Raw genomic sequence first — 13,258 nt, 5'->3', positions numbered from 1 at the left:
CTAAAAATGAAAGAGGGGTCATTACGTCACCAAATCTCGGTGCCTGCCTGTGGTTCCAGCTTGCATTGAATGCATGGAGAAAGCACACTTAAAGGGATAGTTCGGCTCTTTTGATGAGGCACTTATCTCTAGTCAGTGTATTACCTGCAGCAGATGACCGTCGGCCAGGCACCACATTTTGTGTAGGAATACAGAGGTTGTGCAGTGTAGGGAATGTAGTGCTAAAGGAAAAGACTAAAATTGTTCAAAACATAGCCTACAATTAAAGAGCAGTACAATGCTCTGCTGCTCGCCAGCTCTTCGTGCTGCTTCTCCACACAGGGGGAGAGCTGACGGTCATCTACTACAGGTAACACGTCGACCAGGGATAGATACCTTATACAACCATACATCTAAAGACCAAACTTATCACTTTAAATCAAACACATCTACGTCATATAATTTCTGATTAAGAAATGACTCCACAAAATGAAAGAACACATTTCAGATAGTAGGTTAACCCTGATTTTTATTTATTTATTTATTTATTTAAATGATTGGCAGGGCTAATAATATCGTGACCAAACAGTGGACCAAATATTGCTGGTGAGACTGCAATTACACTGCGAACTGCAGCCTTTCCCAATCAAAATTGCGGGAGTTCTGTATTTGCATTACCGCCTCCAAACAACTTCCGTTTTACATTTGCATTTGGTGGCTTTTTTAAACAGTTTGATTGTCGTTTGGGGACAGTTATGAATTTGTAAATGCCAGCTACAGTATTTTCTAATGAATTAAGATTGGATAAAAACAGGCGGTGGCTCAGTTTGTCCTGGACCTTATCAATAATTTGGTGGTCACCAATCAGAGCGCCGGATTGGTTGCATTTCTGTCTGTTGCCATTTCTCTCTCTTGTTATTGTTAAATTAAAAATCAGTCAAAGTCACTCTTGAGTCTGCCATGACTCAGTGAAAGTGAGAGATTGGTAATGATCCATGTAGCAGTCATCACAAACTAAGACCAAAGTTTACATGGATCCAAAATGTGTCTACATTTTTTGGAAAACTGTCTAAAGTGATGCAGCAGACAGGTTGAACATTTCTATCTTACTGAGCAATGATGGGTTCAAATCTGAAGACTAGTTTCCTCTACATAGCCTCCCTCTGAATAATTGCTTAGGTTGATCACTTTTTAGGTGTGAAACTGATGTTAATATATATTATTGATAACAAGAGGTAGGAGTAAAAATTGGAAATAGAATTGAGCCCAAGAGTACTACTTAATCACAGGCAGAGTAGGATTAGTCTTATGGTCTGTAACCATGAGTGAAAGTGATCGACTGGCCAAACGGAAAAGGCACAGAGTCCTGGCCGATACCTGATCCGTTTCATTACCGGTGCTAATACTGATCCAGCACAGCGGATTAGCGCACCAGTAGCATGAGACTGTGAAAGTTGTTTGACACACTGAAATAGGCCACAGATATCTGGTGGTTTCCAGGCCCATGAGGGAATTACAGGAAGTCCCCAGAGAAATGAGCGGCAATGGTTCCTCCAACAAGAAAATGACTACTCTGCTCTTGGTTGTCATTCCTAATACATCGCATCACTTTCAGCACGGCTCTACAGTTATGTCCACTCATCCAACATATTGTCATTGTCACTGCATTTTTAAGATAATCCCAGTGGATTTTTGCCTCTGTTCCTTTAGTCTGAGAGGTAGGGAATGTCCCTAGACGGTCTGTGGGGCACCGAACAATGTTCAATTCAACTCAAACCAAATCATTTAAGGTCTCCCTCTCATTTGCAATGATACTGAAATGCAGAATGGCGCGTTAAAACATGTCAACATAGCAATACTCGAGAAAGCAATTGCACACTGAGGTGAGGCGAAGGTTTGGTGTCCTTTGTGGTAATTGTCACCCAACTGGTAAGCTTTATTTTATTCCCTCCATTATTTTTATTTTATCAATCTTCAAACCATGTTGTGTAATTTCCATATCTCTTTCCTCACTGTTTTAATCCAGCTTCATAGCATTTTCCCCCCCAAAAGAGTCGATGATTCACCTGCTGCCACATGATGACATGAACCATCATGTGCAGAACATATGCTCGGATCGAATCTCTGTTTCGCGGTTGTCTTTTCTCGCCGAGGTTGTTTTTTGATGCCTTCGCTGCATTGAATGTCCATTCGAGCTCGGAGACAGCTGAACGTCATCTAGCCTCGCTGCTGTAGCCTGATTTAGTAAATGCCCTGGAACATTTATTGAGACAGTGTTTGAATGCCGCCCACTCAAATACTCTCTCCCTCCAACACCACCGCTCCTCTGCATCTCTGCTGCCAGATCTCTCGCCATTTCTCACCAGACTCCTCAGTGCCGTGTCTTCAGAAATGACCATCTTCTTTATGAGCGTCTCCATCAGAAACAAAGCATCCATTGCTCTCCTTTGCTGCACTGTAATAACCACCTCAAATAACCTGACTCCCAGCGACGTCACCTTCACAATCATCTCCCCGTCATTTACAACCCTGTCGTCCTCATTCCCATTTTTGCCATTGGGTCGTCGCAAGCAATTTTCCATATAAATTTCATTCTGTCTCTCTCTCAGGGCTCCCTACGGAAAGGCAGTGGACATGTGGTCAGTGGGTTGTATCCTCGGGGAGCTGAGTGACGGACAGCCCTTGTTTCCAGGGGAAAGTGAGATAGATCAGGTTGGTGAGCCCCAAGTATGATGTAATATGTTTGACACAAAATTATGAAAACAACAATTTTGTAATGTGTTGTAATAGCACAGTAAAAATGGTATTTGTTGACTGTAGTTGTGAGGATTTGAAGCTTTTCTTTATCTCATGTCTTTATTACATGGAAACAAAAGGTACCTGACGAAAAGAGCCTGAGAAAAGTTGACATTTTAACAGTTTTATGTGTCAGTGTGAGATGAAAATCACATTTTTTTTTTTTTTTTAATTCGACACCTGGACAGGACAGACATGGTTGTCTTTTGTAAGCAAATAAGCAACTAGAAGACAACACGGTGGGCTTTCGGCGATTGACATTTTAACTAATCAGATCTAGTCAAATGTATTTATGCATTGCCCAGAACACAAATCATTTCAGGCCTAGCCCCCAAGCCACCGTGAGAGAGACTTTGTGGATTCTCATCCCAAGAACTTGTAAAATGAATGGAGAGTAGGTCAATGCATTGGGACATCTGAGCTTCTGGTTTTGGTCAGCATGGCCACATTGCCTCATAAACAATGTAATGTATCTCAACAATCATGCAAATAAATAGCCAGAGTGGACGGGACAGCACACATCTGTTAATATCACTCTCATGTGATGTCAGATGAGGCCAACAGGTTTTTTTTCCTTTTCATCTGGCAAGTTGACGTCATCCATTAAGAGCAACACGGGAGACATACAAAAATCATATAAAGTAACACAAAAAACACACCAGTGACAGGGTAGGAAATGCATACATTTTTTTTAGGTATACGCAACAATATTTTACATTTCTGCTCATAATAAGCTCTCTTGAGTGTTTTTGCATTTTTCAGTCATTGATTGATTTTTTTAACTTCACTATTTACATTCACTTTCACCTGCAACTGTCTCCAGCAAAAAACTCTTAAAAGTGAGAATACGCCACCAGAACAGACAAGAAAGTTAGGGACTAGCTCATGAACATAGTGCAGCAATTAGCAATTGGTGGAAGGGAAAACAGAGAACTTCTTGTATGGTCAAATTTTTAGTTTAAAGAAATGACCCAACATTATCAGTAGTTAACATGCTAACCAGCTAACAGGGCATATCTTGCCCACATTGTCACAAAACAAAATGATAGCCCCCATAGTTTCAGCTAGAGGATGTTTGCAAGTTCATTGTGCACGCACTCTTAGATTTTACACCTACTTTCCTCACCAAGCTAGAAAATAACAACCCTGCACCTTCTGAATTCAAGTTTCTCAAACTTAATTGCCTCATTCACTTGTCTTAAAACACATTACATGAAATAAAACCTCTGGGTCCGCTGAAATAAATCCACAATCCACTGAGCAAACTGTATTAATAAAACGCTGTTTTCACCTGTTGCTGATGTCCGATCTTCTGTCTCATTCAGTGGAAACACAAAAATACTCCTAAAACATGCTAGTGTAGACCAGTAACTGTTGGTGTTTTATTGACAGCCTGTTGTGCTGCCACCTAGTGGACATAACGAAATCAATCGATACGGGTTCAAAAGTTCTTTCAGTCAATACTGAAAGAAGTCAGAGGAGAATGTACCTTCATGAACGTGTTGACCTCAACCTCAAGGCCTCTTCCATGGCTCTTTGATTATGTCACAGGATCTCAGTAGGAGAGTTTGCTCTGTTGTCATGGAAATGCAGTGCCCTCCGTTGAGCACTTTAAGGACTTCCTGTCAGCGCTGGCTTGAACGCTGTGACTGAAAATGAATTGTTGACCTGACAAAACAATGTCAATATTTTAAAAATGCTCATCATGCACGTGTTCATTCCGCAAAAAGTCTTGTCAGTGAACGAATGCATGTGCAGTAAGTCCACTATTAACTACGATGCTGCTTCATTTTCAGCTCTTCACCATTCAGAAGGTTTTGGGGCCGCTTCCTGCAGAACAGATGAAACTCTTCTACAACAACCCTCGCTTTCATGGGATCAGGGTAGGAAACGTTTGCCTTGTATCCTCTCTACAGTCTCTAATGCTCTTCTTCTGTCTCCTCCTCCTCCTCCACTTTTACCTCCTTTCCTTCTGTCTCCAGCTCCATCTCTCTCTCTCTCTCTCTCTCTCTCTCATGGCAGCGTTCCCAGCACCATGACTGAGTGGATTGCTATGACTCATGAGATAGGTGGTTGGTGTTCAGTTTAGCAACAAGAGAAAATGTCCCAGAAGGCCGAACAAGACTTTGTGTGTTTGTGTGCATGTGTGTGTCTGTTTGTGTGTGCTTGGTAGTTTGTTTAGTGTGAACCAGTGATTGATTATCATATGATTTGAACGGAGAGCTTCTTCTTATTATTATTCTTTTTTACTGTCTACTTTATCTTGGAAACAGCAATAGCAATTATTGCCAGCCCAGAAATTTTCGTTTGATCACAAATTTGATGCATTGTGTTTGTGTGTGTGTGTGTGTGTGTGTGTGTGTGTGTGTGTGTGTGTGTGTGTGTGTGTGTGTGTGTGTGTGTGTGTGTGCATGCATGTGTGTGTGTGCCAGTTTCCCTCTGTTACTCATCCTCAGACTTTGGAGAGAAGGTACCAAGGCATCTTGACTGGTTTGATGTTGGATCTGATGAAGGTAAAATGTTGTGGAATACTCAAACATTGTCATAAGCATGACGTGTTATCTATCAAAGATGTAATGTCTGCAGAGTTTTAGATGCAAGCCACTAAAATATGTCCCCTCCATGTGATTTCTTCCCTTAGAACCTGCTGCTGCTGAACCCGACCGAGCGCTACCTGACGGAGCAGAGTTTGAACCATCCGGCCTTCCAGCCTCTGAGGCAGGCGGAGAGGGAGCGCCCGCCTCCTGCGTCTCCCAACCCGCCGCGCTCGTCCAAGAGGAAAACGCACCATCACGGAGAGAACACAGTTCCCACACGGTGAAACTGCGCTTCTTTATTTTTACTTTGGGACTGTTAGCAACTTCAATGTCACAGTACAGGGATATCTTTACTGCTGGACAAATCTTCATCGTCCATCCTAATTCCAACGTGGCAGCCAGAGAGTGAATGCTAATGCTGTAGCTCTTGAAAGAAAGGAGTTGAAGTGAGTGAAAAAATGTGTCCTCCAGAGCAGAACAGACTTTGCATACAATTATTACATGGCGTACACCATCCATGTGTGCAGGGAACATCCTTCTTTCACACACTGTAGAATGCTCCCTTTTAAAAAACGTGTCTTTATTAGATTAAGAAATACGTTTCAAGGTTGAATCGTCTCTTCATCAGGTACAGAGGCATCATTATCATTATCACTTAATGCCCCTGTATCTTGTGAGATAGAACATTTTTTTGGACATGGAGGAAGGGTACGTGTTTTGCCTTGTGATCTGTATTGTACTGACACAGATGAATACTATACAGAATGATTTGGGTTTTAGGCAGCAAATGATTAAATAAAGCAGTTCCTGTTTTTTCCCTAAATTAATTTATGATGTAAATTTGTTTATTTGTTTTTTTTGTTTTTTATGAATAAATTGAAGAGATCATTGCTTCTATTTGTAAGTATTGTTTCCTGACAGGTCCCATCCAAGAATAGATTTATCTCATCTCTTAACTATTTAAGTCCACCCAGCACGGCTGCTTCGCATTCCTGCTGTAATGTGGTTATTCTCCATCCTATGCATGACTTCATACCCCACTTATGAAGTTGAGCATTTTGCTTGACTGAATTTGTTGACATACTCAGATTTCGCTGATTTGATTTTGGATTTCGATATTTTCTTCATTGTTTTTTTTTTTTTTTTTGTCTGCCATAACAGAGCTGAATATTTTTGAGAGACTCTAAAAAGAAAGATTGTTGGATCAAGACTTGAGGGAGTTTGCTTTCACTGGGACAACACTTAACAATTACAGAGAAAGTTTCCATTAAGAAAGATGTGGACTTGAAGCTTAATATAATTGATCAGCTCAAATGCTAAACTATCCCCCATCCGTCTGCCCCTTCAGGAGTCACACTAAGAGCACGAGCCGTCGCTCCAACAGCAAAGAATGTTCCAGCCTCCCTCGACATGGCGACCTCCACCACCTCAGCAACAAGAGTTTCCTCAATGGAAACAAACCGCCCCCATCCAGTTTGAGTCCTACGCTCCATCCCAAGGGCCAGTACATGTCCCAGACCCTTAATCGTTCTGCCTCGTCCAGCAAAGACCTGGCTAACAACAACTTGCCCCACCTCCTCAGTCCCAAAGAAGCTAAAGGCAAGACGGAGTTTGACTTCAGCTTGGGACCCTCCCCAAAGCTGTCGGATCCGGGACACGGGGCGAAGTATGGCCACGGCAAACCCAGCTCCTCCCGCTCTCAGCAGCAGCAACAGCAGGCTGGCCGCCACACCTTCCTGGAAGGCAAGACCAACACACTGCAGTCCGGAGGAGAGAAACAACACGGCCGACACGCCCACAGTATGGCCGACTCTGCCCATGGATCCATGTCGTCCTCATCTAAGAGTTCAGCCTCTTACCTCAGCCTGTCCAAGAGCCACAGTGCGCTGAGTGATGCCAAATCTGTAGGGAACCTCAGCGACGGTCGACTCCACCCAGATGACCCGAACGCCAACACGACAGCGGGGGTGGGACCCAGTGCCCGCTTCTTCCCCGCCAGTTGTTTAGACCTCAACGCCCCTTCAGGTCCTCCGGGGCCGCCTGGCAGCCCCTCTGCTCGACACAGCGATCGATCCGGGCACAGCCCCGCCTCTCGTAGCAGCGGCAACGTCCGCATGGAGAGCAGCACTCTGGACTCGTCATCCAGACACAAATCCAGACATAAATCTATGGCACCGGGTAGGTTGAAGAGTCGGATTTGTATTCATGAGTCAACTTCATTGTCCACTGAATTAAGAATGGAGCAACTTGGCTTCAGGCTTCAACCAGATTTTTTTTATTTTCAAGTATTTATATCCAGTGCATCAAACACTAGATCTCTGCAACCTCCCTTGTCCAGCAAAACAAACAGAAATCCAGACAGCCATCAAATTATTAACATGTCAGTAGTGGAATAATCAATAATAAAAATAACCTTTACATGAAGTTCTTTTCTTTTGTCCAGAGGAGGCTGGTGCTCCGGAGCTCTTGGACCCAGGAGGAACAGGGATGCCCTCCACTCACACTCTGCCTTCTCCACATGAGTCTTATCACTACGGCCTGGGCTACACCTCCCCGTTCTCCTCTCAGCAGCGGCCTCAACGCCACTCAATGTACGTGAGGAGGGAGCGCCATCGACCGCACGGGGTCGAGGGTGGGATGGCGGGCTTGCCTGCGCCGGGGCAGGCCATACCAACACGTGCCAGCAGCCTGCAGCTCCTCTCCCCCCAGCTACAGCACCGGACCACCCTCACCGGACACTCAGTGAGCTCCTCGAGAGAGGACTGCACTGATGACATGACGAGGGTTAGTGGCGGACAGTCTCGTGAGTGTGGGGATTTAAAGGAAAGATTCACCCTAAAATACTGACACTTGTGCTGATAAAGGGTCCCTTAACCAAACAATAGTGCTATTCCCTGGTGTAAAGTGTAGAGGATATACTGTATGTTGAGCTGAAAAAAATTGCACACACACCTTGAGGATCCTTTTCCTCTCTGTTATGTGAGTATTAAATGAGTTAGATTGTTGACTAAAATGCAAAGCAGCTCATCGTTGGAAGCACACAAGGTCTGACTCTGAAAACTCTGAAGTCTTCCAGAATCGTTTCTATTTTAAGAATGATGGTATGTTTTCAACTAAATATCTTAAATAAAATAAATAACTGTCTAAGGCAGAATATAAATACATTGAAATAAAATGAAATGGATGGGAGTTCTCCACCAGAACAGCATATCTGTCATTGTTATGATAGTTTCAAACAACATAAAGACCTAAATATGGGAGATTAAATGTACAGAAAATTAGATTTTTAGATTAACACAAAATATATATATTATTAATAAATAATAAACTGAATGCAAGTAAAGAAATGGTGGTCACAACTCAGATAGCAGAAAAGGCCCAGTAAACACTACTTTAGCTGGTGGGACTTTGGACTCATGGCCTCAGTATTTCTAAAATCGTGGCTACGACCCTGATATGATAAAGAAATGATGATGGAGCTGACTGCTAGTGGACGAATACCGTGTTAGTTCTTTCCTCTCTGGAAGCTGCCCCCGTAGGAGTTGTTACCGTCCCCATGGCAACAGCAACATCTGTCGTAGGTTGAATTTTCAGTATCTCTGTCTGTAGCTTTACAGAGAATTTGGTTTTAACAGACAGTGTCTTTAAAACACACACAGCCGGTTTTCAACCTTGTAGCTGATGCTAAGTTGACCTAAGAAGTGTTTTACAAGTTCTTACTAATTTTCTTACTCTCGAAGTTCAATTAGAGAGTAACTATTATTTTTCAATAATAGATCATCTGAAGAGGGGAAATTGGTAATAGTTGCCTATGTACATGAAAAAGAAATCACAGAAACACATGTTAAACTCAAAACAGATGAAACAGAATAAATGAAACTACAATATTCTCACAAACACATAATCTGCCATATATGAGCCAGCAGAGCAACAACATGACAAATTGGGACAGTATTAAAGGAGAAATACAACGCTCATTTTCAGGTTCATCTTTTTATTTTGGGTTTCTACTAGAATACGTTTACAGGCTTTAATGCTCCAAAATCAGTTTTCTCATACTGTCCAGTGTGATGTATTCCCCCTCTGTCAGTCTCATCGGCTCCTGTCTCTTTAAGGCCCTCCCCCTCCTTAATACTCAGTCTGCTCTGATTGGTCAACTCACACATGTCTGAGCCAGCACCACTAACACCAACAGAACAGATGTGTTAAAATGATACTTATGTGCCAAACTAGACGCTCAGCATCAGTTATGCAAATGTATGACATGATGACATAGCGTGATGTCACAGAGTCATGGACTTAAAGACGGGACTACTGATGAGACGTTTCAGGAGTAGTGTTTTCTGCTGGAGAGAGGAGCCTCTGTTGGTGCAGACTTTTGCAAGACCTTTTACATGAACTAGGAGCCTGTATAACACACTGAGCGAGAGAGGAAACAATGGAAAAAGTGTAATAGATCTCCCTTGATACAAATAATTAGTTAATAACGGGTAAAAGGTCAAAAAACTTGTGAGTTAAAGTAAATTTCTCATTTACTCTGCACGATGTTGAATTTTTTGGTATAAGTTCTCCACCTCCAATTAAAACTCACATCTAAGTGTCACAAGTTAATTCTGTCTTTTGACGATGAAAGTGAATCAGGGAAATGTTGAAAATGACTGAAACAGGAAATGATGAGGCCGGTTGATCACAAAAAACAGGTTCACACACACACATGAAAAAAATCCCTAATTTCTTGACTTGCATTCAAGCCCACACACGCGCATTAATAGTATTGCACTGTAGGCATGTCCATGGGTGAAACTTTCCTTTGAAACGTGTATTGAAAATGTGTTTTCAATACACGTTTGACGCGTGTGTGCAGGGACTGTCTCTGTCTCACATTATCATTGCCTCTGCTTCATGCCGCTTCTCCAGTCTGCTTTGACCTGCGCCTGTCCGTCTTCTCAACAGAGTGAGCCTTCCCCTAAAGACATGAGCCACCCTTGTGCCCCCATCAAAGACTCTACGAGGGACAACACAGCTGCTTTTCATACACAGCGCTCTAAAAACGAGGTCCGACCCCCTGACTCCTCCCTACCTGAACACGGCCAGTAGCTCTTCTGACCACTAGTTTCCATAGCTTTTTCTGTTTCTACTCAGGTCAACAGCTTCACTGCACGTTGTCGCTGGTATAAATGTAGCTTCACTGAAGATTGCCCCAAATGTCACGTGATGTGAGCCAGCGGTCTTAGCTAATGATAAGCAATGACGTGAGATCAAATGGAGTTGATTGATGACAGAGCTGAAGATACTGAGATCTCTGTGTGGTCCTGTGTCCATGTGCGTACCTGTTTGTCTGCATGATGTGTGTGTCTTTAAGGTGGGCATGTATCACGACCCTCATGGCGAGGACGGAGGTTCCTCCAAGGAGAACCGGATGATCTTCACTGAGTCCATGCCTCGGAGAGTCGGCAGCTTCTACCGAGGTAAAGAACAGGACAGAGTGTGTGTTGTGTCCGGAAAGTTAACACTTTAAAGGGTAAGATCACCCAAAAAAATAAAAATGTAGTCAGTATCTACTCGCCCTCATGCTGATGCAAAGATGGGATTTTTGTATTCTACAAAACATTTCTGGAGCCTCTTAGTAAAACAGTGTACCAGCATTCCTCTAAAGAAATGAAGTAGATAGGGACCTGTTTTAAAATGACATAAACAAAAAACATAAAATGGCGCAATGCAGCTCATCCACTTTCTCCTGAAATCACAAGATCTTAAATTTATATGAAAAAATTATTTACACCCTTTTATTAGCATAAATTTTCACTTTAGCCGCTTGGCTACAACCGTAGTGACTCTAACATGAGTTGTTAGTTGAGGGTTTGGGCAAGCGCATTGTTATTCTCTAAATTAATGCATTAAAAGAAACGTTTAAGGCCTCACTTTACTGGGGAAAGTAACGCATCTTAACCATTCAGTGCTTTAAACAACAGGGCGAAAGTATAGACAACAAACAAATAAATAAAATATAACCCCAAAAGTACCCAAAAGAGAGATTTAAAAGAAAAACCCACTGTAACATATGGTATGTGTAGATATTACCAGAGAGCTGCTCTGGATAAATTAGTTTGACACTAAAAAACTTGGGGGTTTATGACAGATTAATTAATTAATTTAGAATCAAGGAACAAAGGTTTCTTCCTACATTTGTCATTTTATATTGTGTTCAGCAATTATAGAGGGAGAAATCCATAATGAATAAGGCAAAGTGGGCTTAAACAGACAAGGCAGACATGGTGGATTTTGGGGAACGTGATCGCAACGTAAAATAATAAAATAACTCCCAGAATACATTCAGCGTCACAGATGAATAATATCCGAGGCAGACTGCCCTGTTAAAATGTACCAACAAATGCTGCTCAGTAAAATCTACAGATGCACAATTTTCTCTTCTCTTTGTCTGTCTTCAGTTCCCTCTCCCAGGCCAGATAACTCCTCCTCTTTCCACGATGGTGTCGGGCAGGGACGAGGGCCAGTTGTCCCTGTTGTACCCGTAGATCCTGTCGCCATGGCCAACCACTCCAAACGCCAGACGGCTTTTGACTGGTGAGAATCTACTCATCATGAATTTTTTTGAACTGGAATTTTTCCTCGATTGTAATGGCAGGCAGTGCTACAATAGATGTGCATTCAAGGTTGTGTCAAGGAAACTTGCTCAATATAAACTGAAGTGACCACATTCAAAGTTGCCTCTCTACACATCTATACACTTCAGCTGAGCTTCTACACCATATGGTTACAGTGGTGTCAAACTGATCCAGTAAAGGGCCATGTGGCTGCAGGTTTTCATTGCAACCAAGCAAGAACACACCTGATTTGGATCAGGTGTGTTCTTGAGATATTGAATGATGAGGAAAAGTTTAAACTTCAGCTGTTTATGTCTTCATGCCCTCATCAGCTGCGACTGAAAGCATTATGGTTTAGGGTCGACCATCTGTTCAAACGTGTGTCAGTTTGACCGTCCTAATCATGTGAATGCGATATCTCGGGAATGCATTGATGGAATTTCTGCACAAATCAAGTGGAGATTGTGACCCTTGTTATCGTTGTTGTTGATAAACTGTGGTGATTCTAGAGATCTTCTTTGTTGCTGGGTCGAAAACGCGTGGAGCATCTTCGTTCCAGCTTTTTCGTGTTCTATCAGAATCACTGTGTTTTTGCCAAGCAAGCAAAAAGATATGAGGAATTTGACTGTTTTGTGTTTCCTCCAATTAACTTACAAATCAATAGACCATGAAAGTCACCCAGACAAATAATACTTGAGTAAGTAAGTAAGTCCAAAAGTATCTAAAAATGACAAGCAAGAGTAATATGTATGTATTTACATTTATGCACTGTGATTAATGTATACTATGCGCTACTTTTGCGGTAGATTCTTCTATGGGTACACAAAACAAACACAAAACACCAAACAAAGAAGAAGAAAATTGTACATAGTTCTTGTCATTATTATACATTATTATTACCTATCCTTTCATACTATAAATGTGTCATCACTTAATCTACTGCGGCTGCATTTGAGACTCACCAGAACAGAGGTAACAGTTTAATCTTGAGCTTGTAGTTACCAGCACAAGTCATATGAACAATGACCCAAATTTGCCTCGTAGGAGCGCCGCAGAAGCAATGGTCATGAATCCTCCAGAGCCGACCAAAGAGAAGGAAAAACAAGGCTTCTTCAGAGCCATTAAGAAGAAAAAGAAGAAGACACAAATAGTAAGATCATTTAATCTGTCACTTGTTATTTGATCCAGAACACCTGCACACAGGGTATGATGATTTTTTTTACCCTGTCTATTTGAGTTTGTAGGTAGGTGAATTTGAAAATTTCTGTAGCGTCAATATCTTTTGTCACCAATGTTTAAAATGTTCTAAACTGCATCAAAATGACATAAACTTACCATGTG

General features: G+C 42.1%; 1 protein-coding gene across 5 annotated transcripts in view; it reads left to right on the top strand.

Annotated features, from left to right (window-relative positions):
* The window catches only part of cdkl5 (cyclin-dependent kinase-like 5), a 44,897-nt gene that overhangs the window by 24,753 nt on the left and 6,886 nt on the right, over positions 1–13,258 (top strand). For 4 of the 5 annotated variants that reach the window (XM_037095214.1, XM_037095212.1, XM_037095210.1 and 1 more), the window contains exons 9-18: positions 2,589–2,691; positions 4,572–4,658; positions 5,208–5,288; positions 5,417–5,592; positions 6,661–7,490; positions 7,756–8,096; positions 10,266–10,367; positions 10,675–10,780; positions 11,762–11,897; positions 12,962–13,067. In XM_037095214.1, coding sequence (XP_036951109.1) covers positions 2,589–2,691; positions 4,572–4,658; positions 5,208–5,288; positions 5,417–5,592; positions 6,661–7,490; positions 7,756–8,096; positions 10,266–10,367; positions 10,675–10,780; positions 11,762–11,897; positions 12,962–13,067 — 2,068 coding nt within the window. The remainder of the gene's footprint in view (positions 1–2,588; positions 2,692–4,571; positions 4,659–5,207; positions 5,289–5,416; positions 5,593–6,660; positions 7,491–7,755; positions 8,097–10,265; positions 10,368–10,674; positions 10,781–11,761; positions 11,898–12,961; positions 13,068–13,258) is intronic. The other variant, XM_037095213.1, reaches the window with a different exon arrangement.

Source organism: Acanthopagrus latus, chromosome 4 (assembly GCF_904848185.1).
Source record: "Acanthopagrus latus isolate v.2019 chromosome 4, fAcaLat1.1, whole genome shotgun sequence".
Lineage (NCBI taxonomy): Eukaryota > Metazoa > Chordata > Actinopteri > Spariformes > Sparidae > Acanthopagrus > Acanthopagrus latus.
Note: the sequence above shows the minus strand (reverse complement) of the source record. Positions and strands in the feature narration are given on the sequence as shown.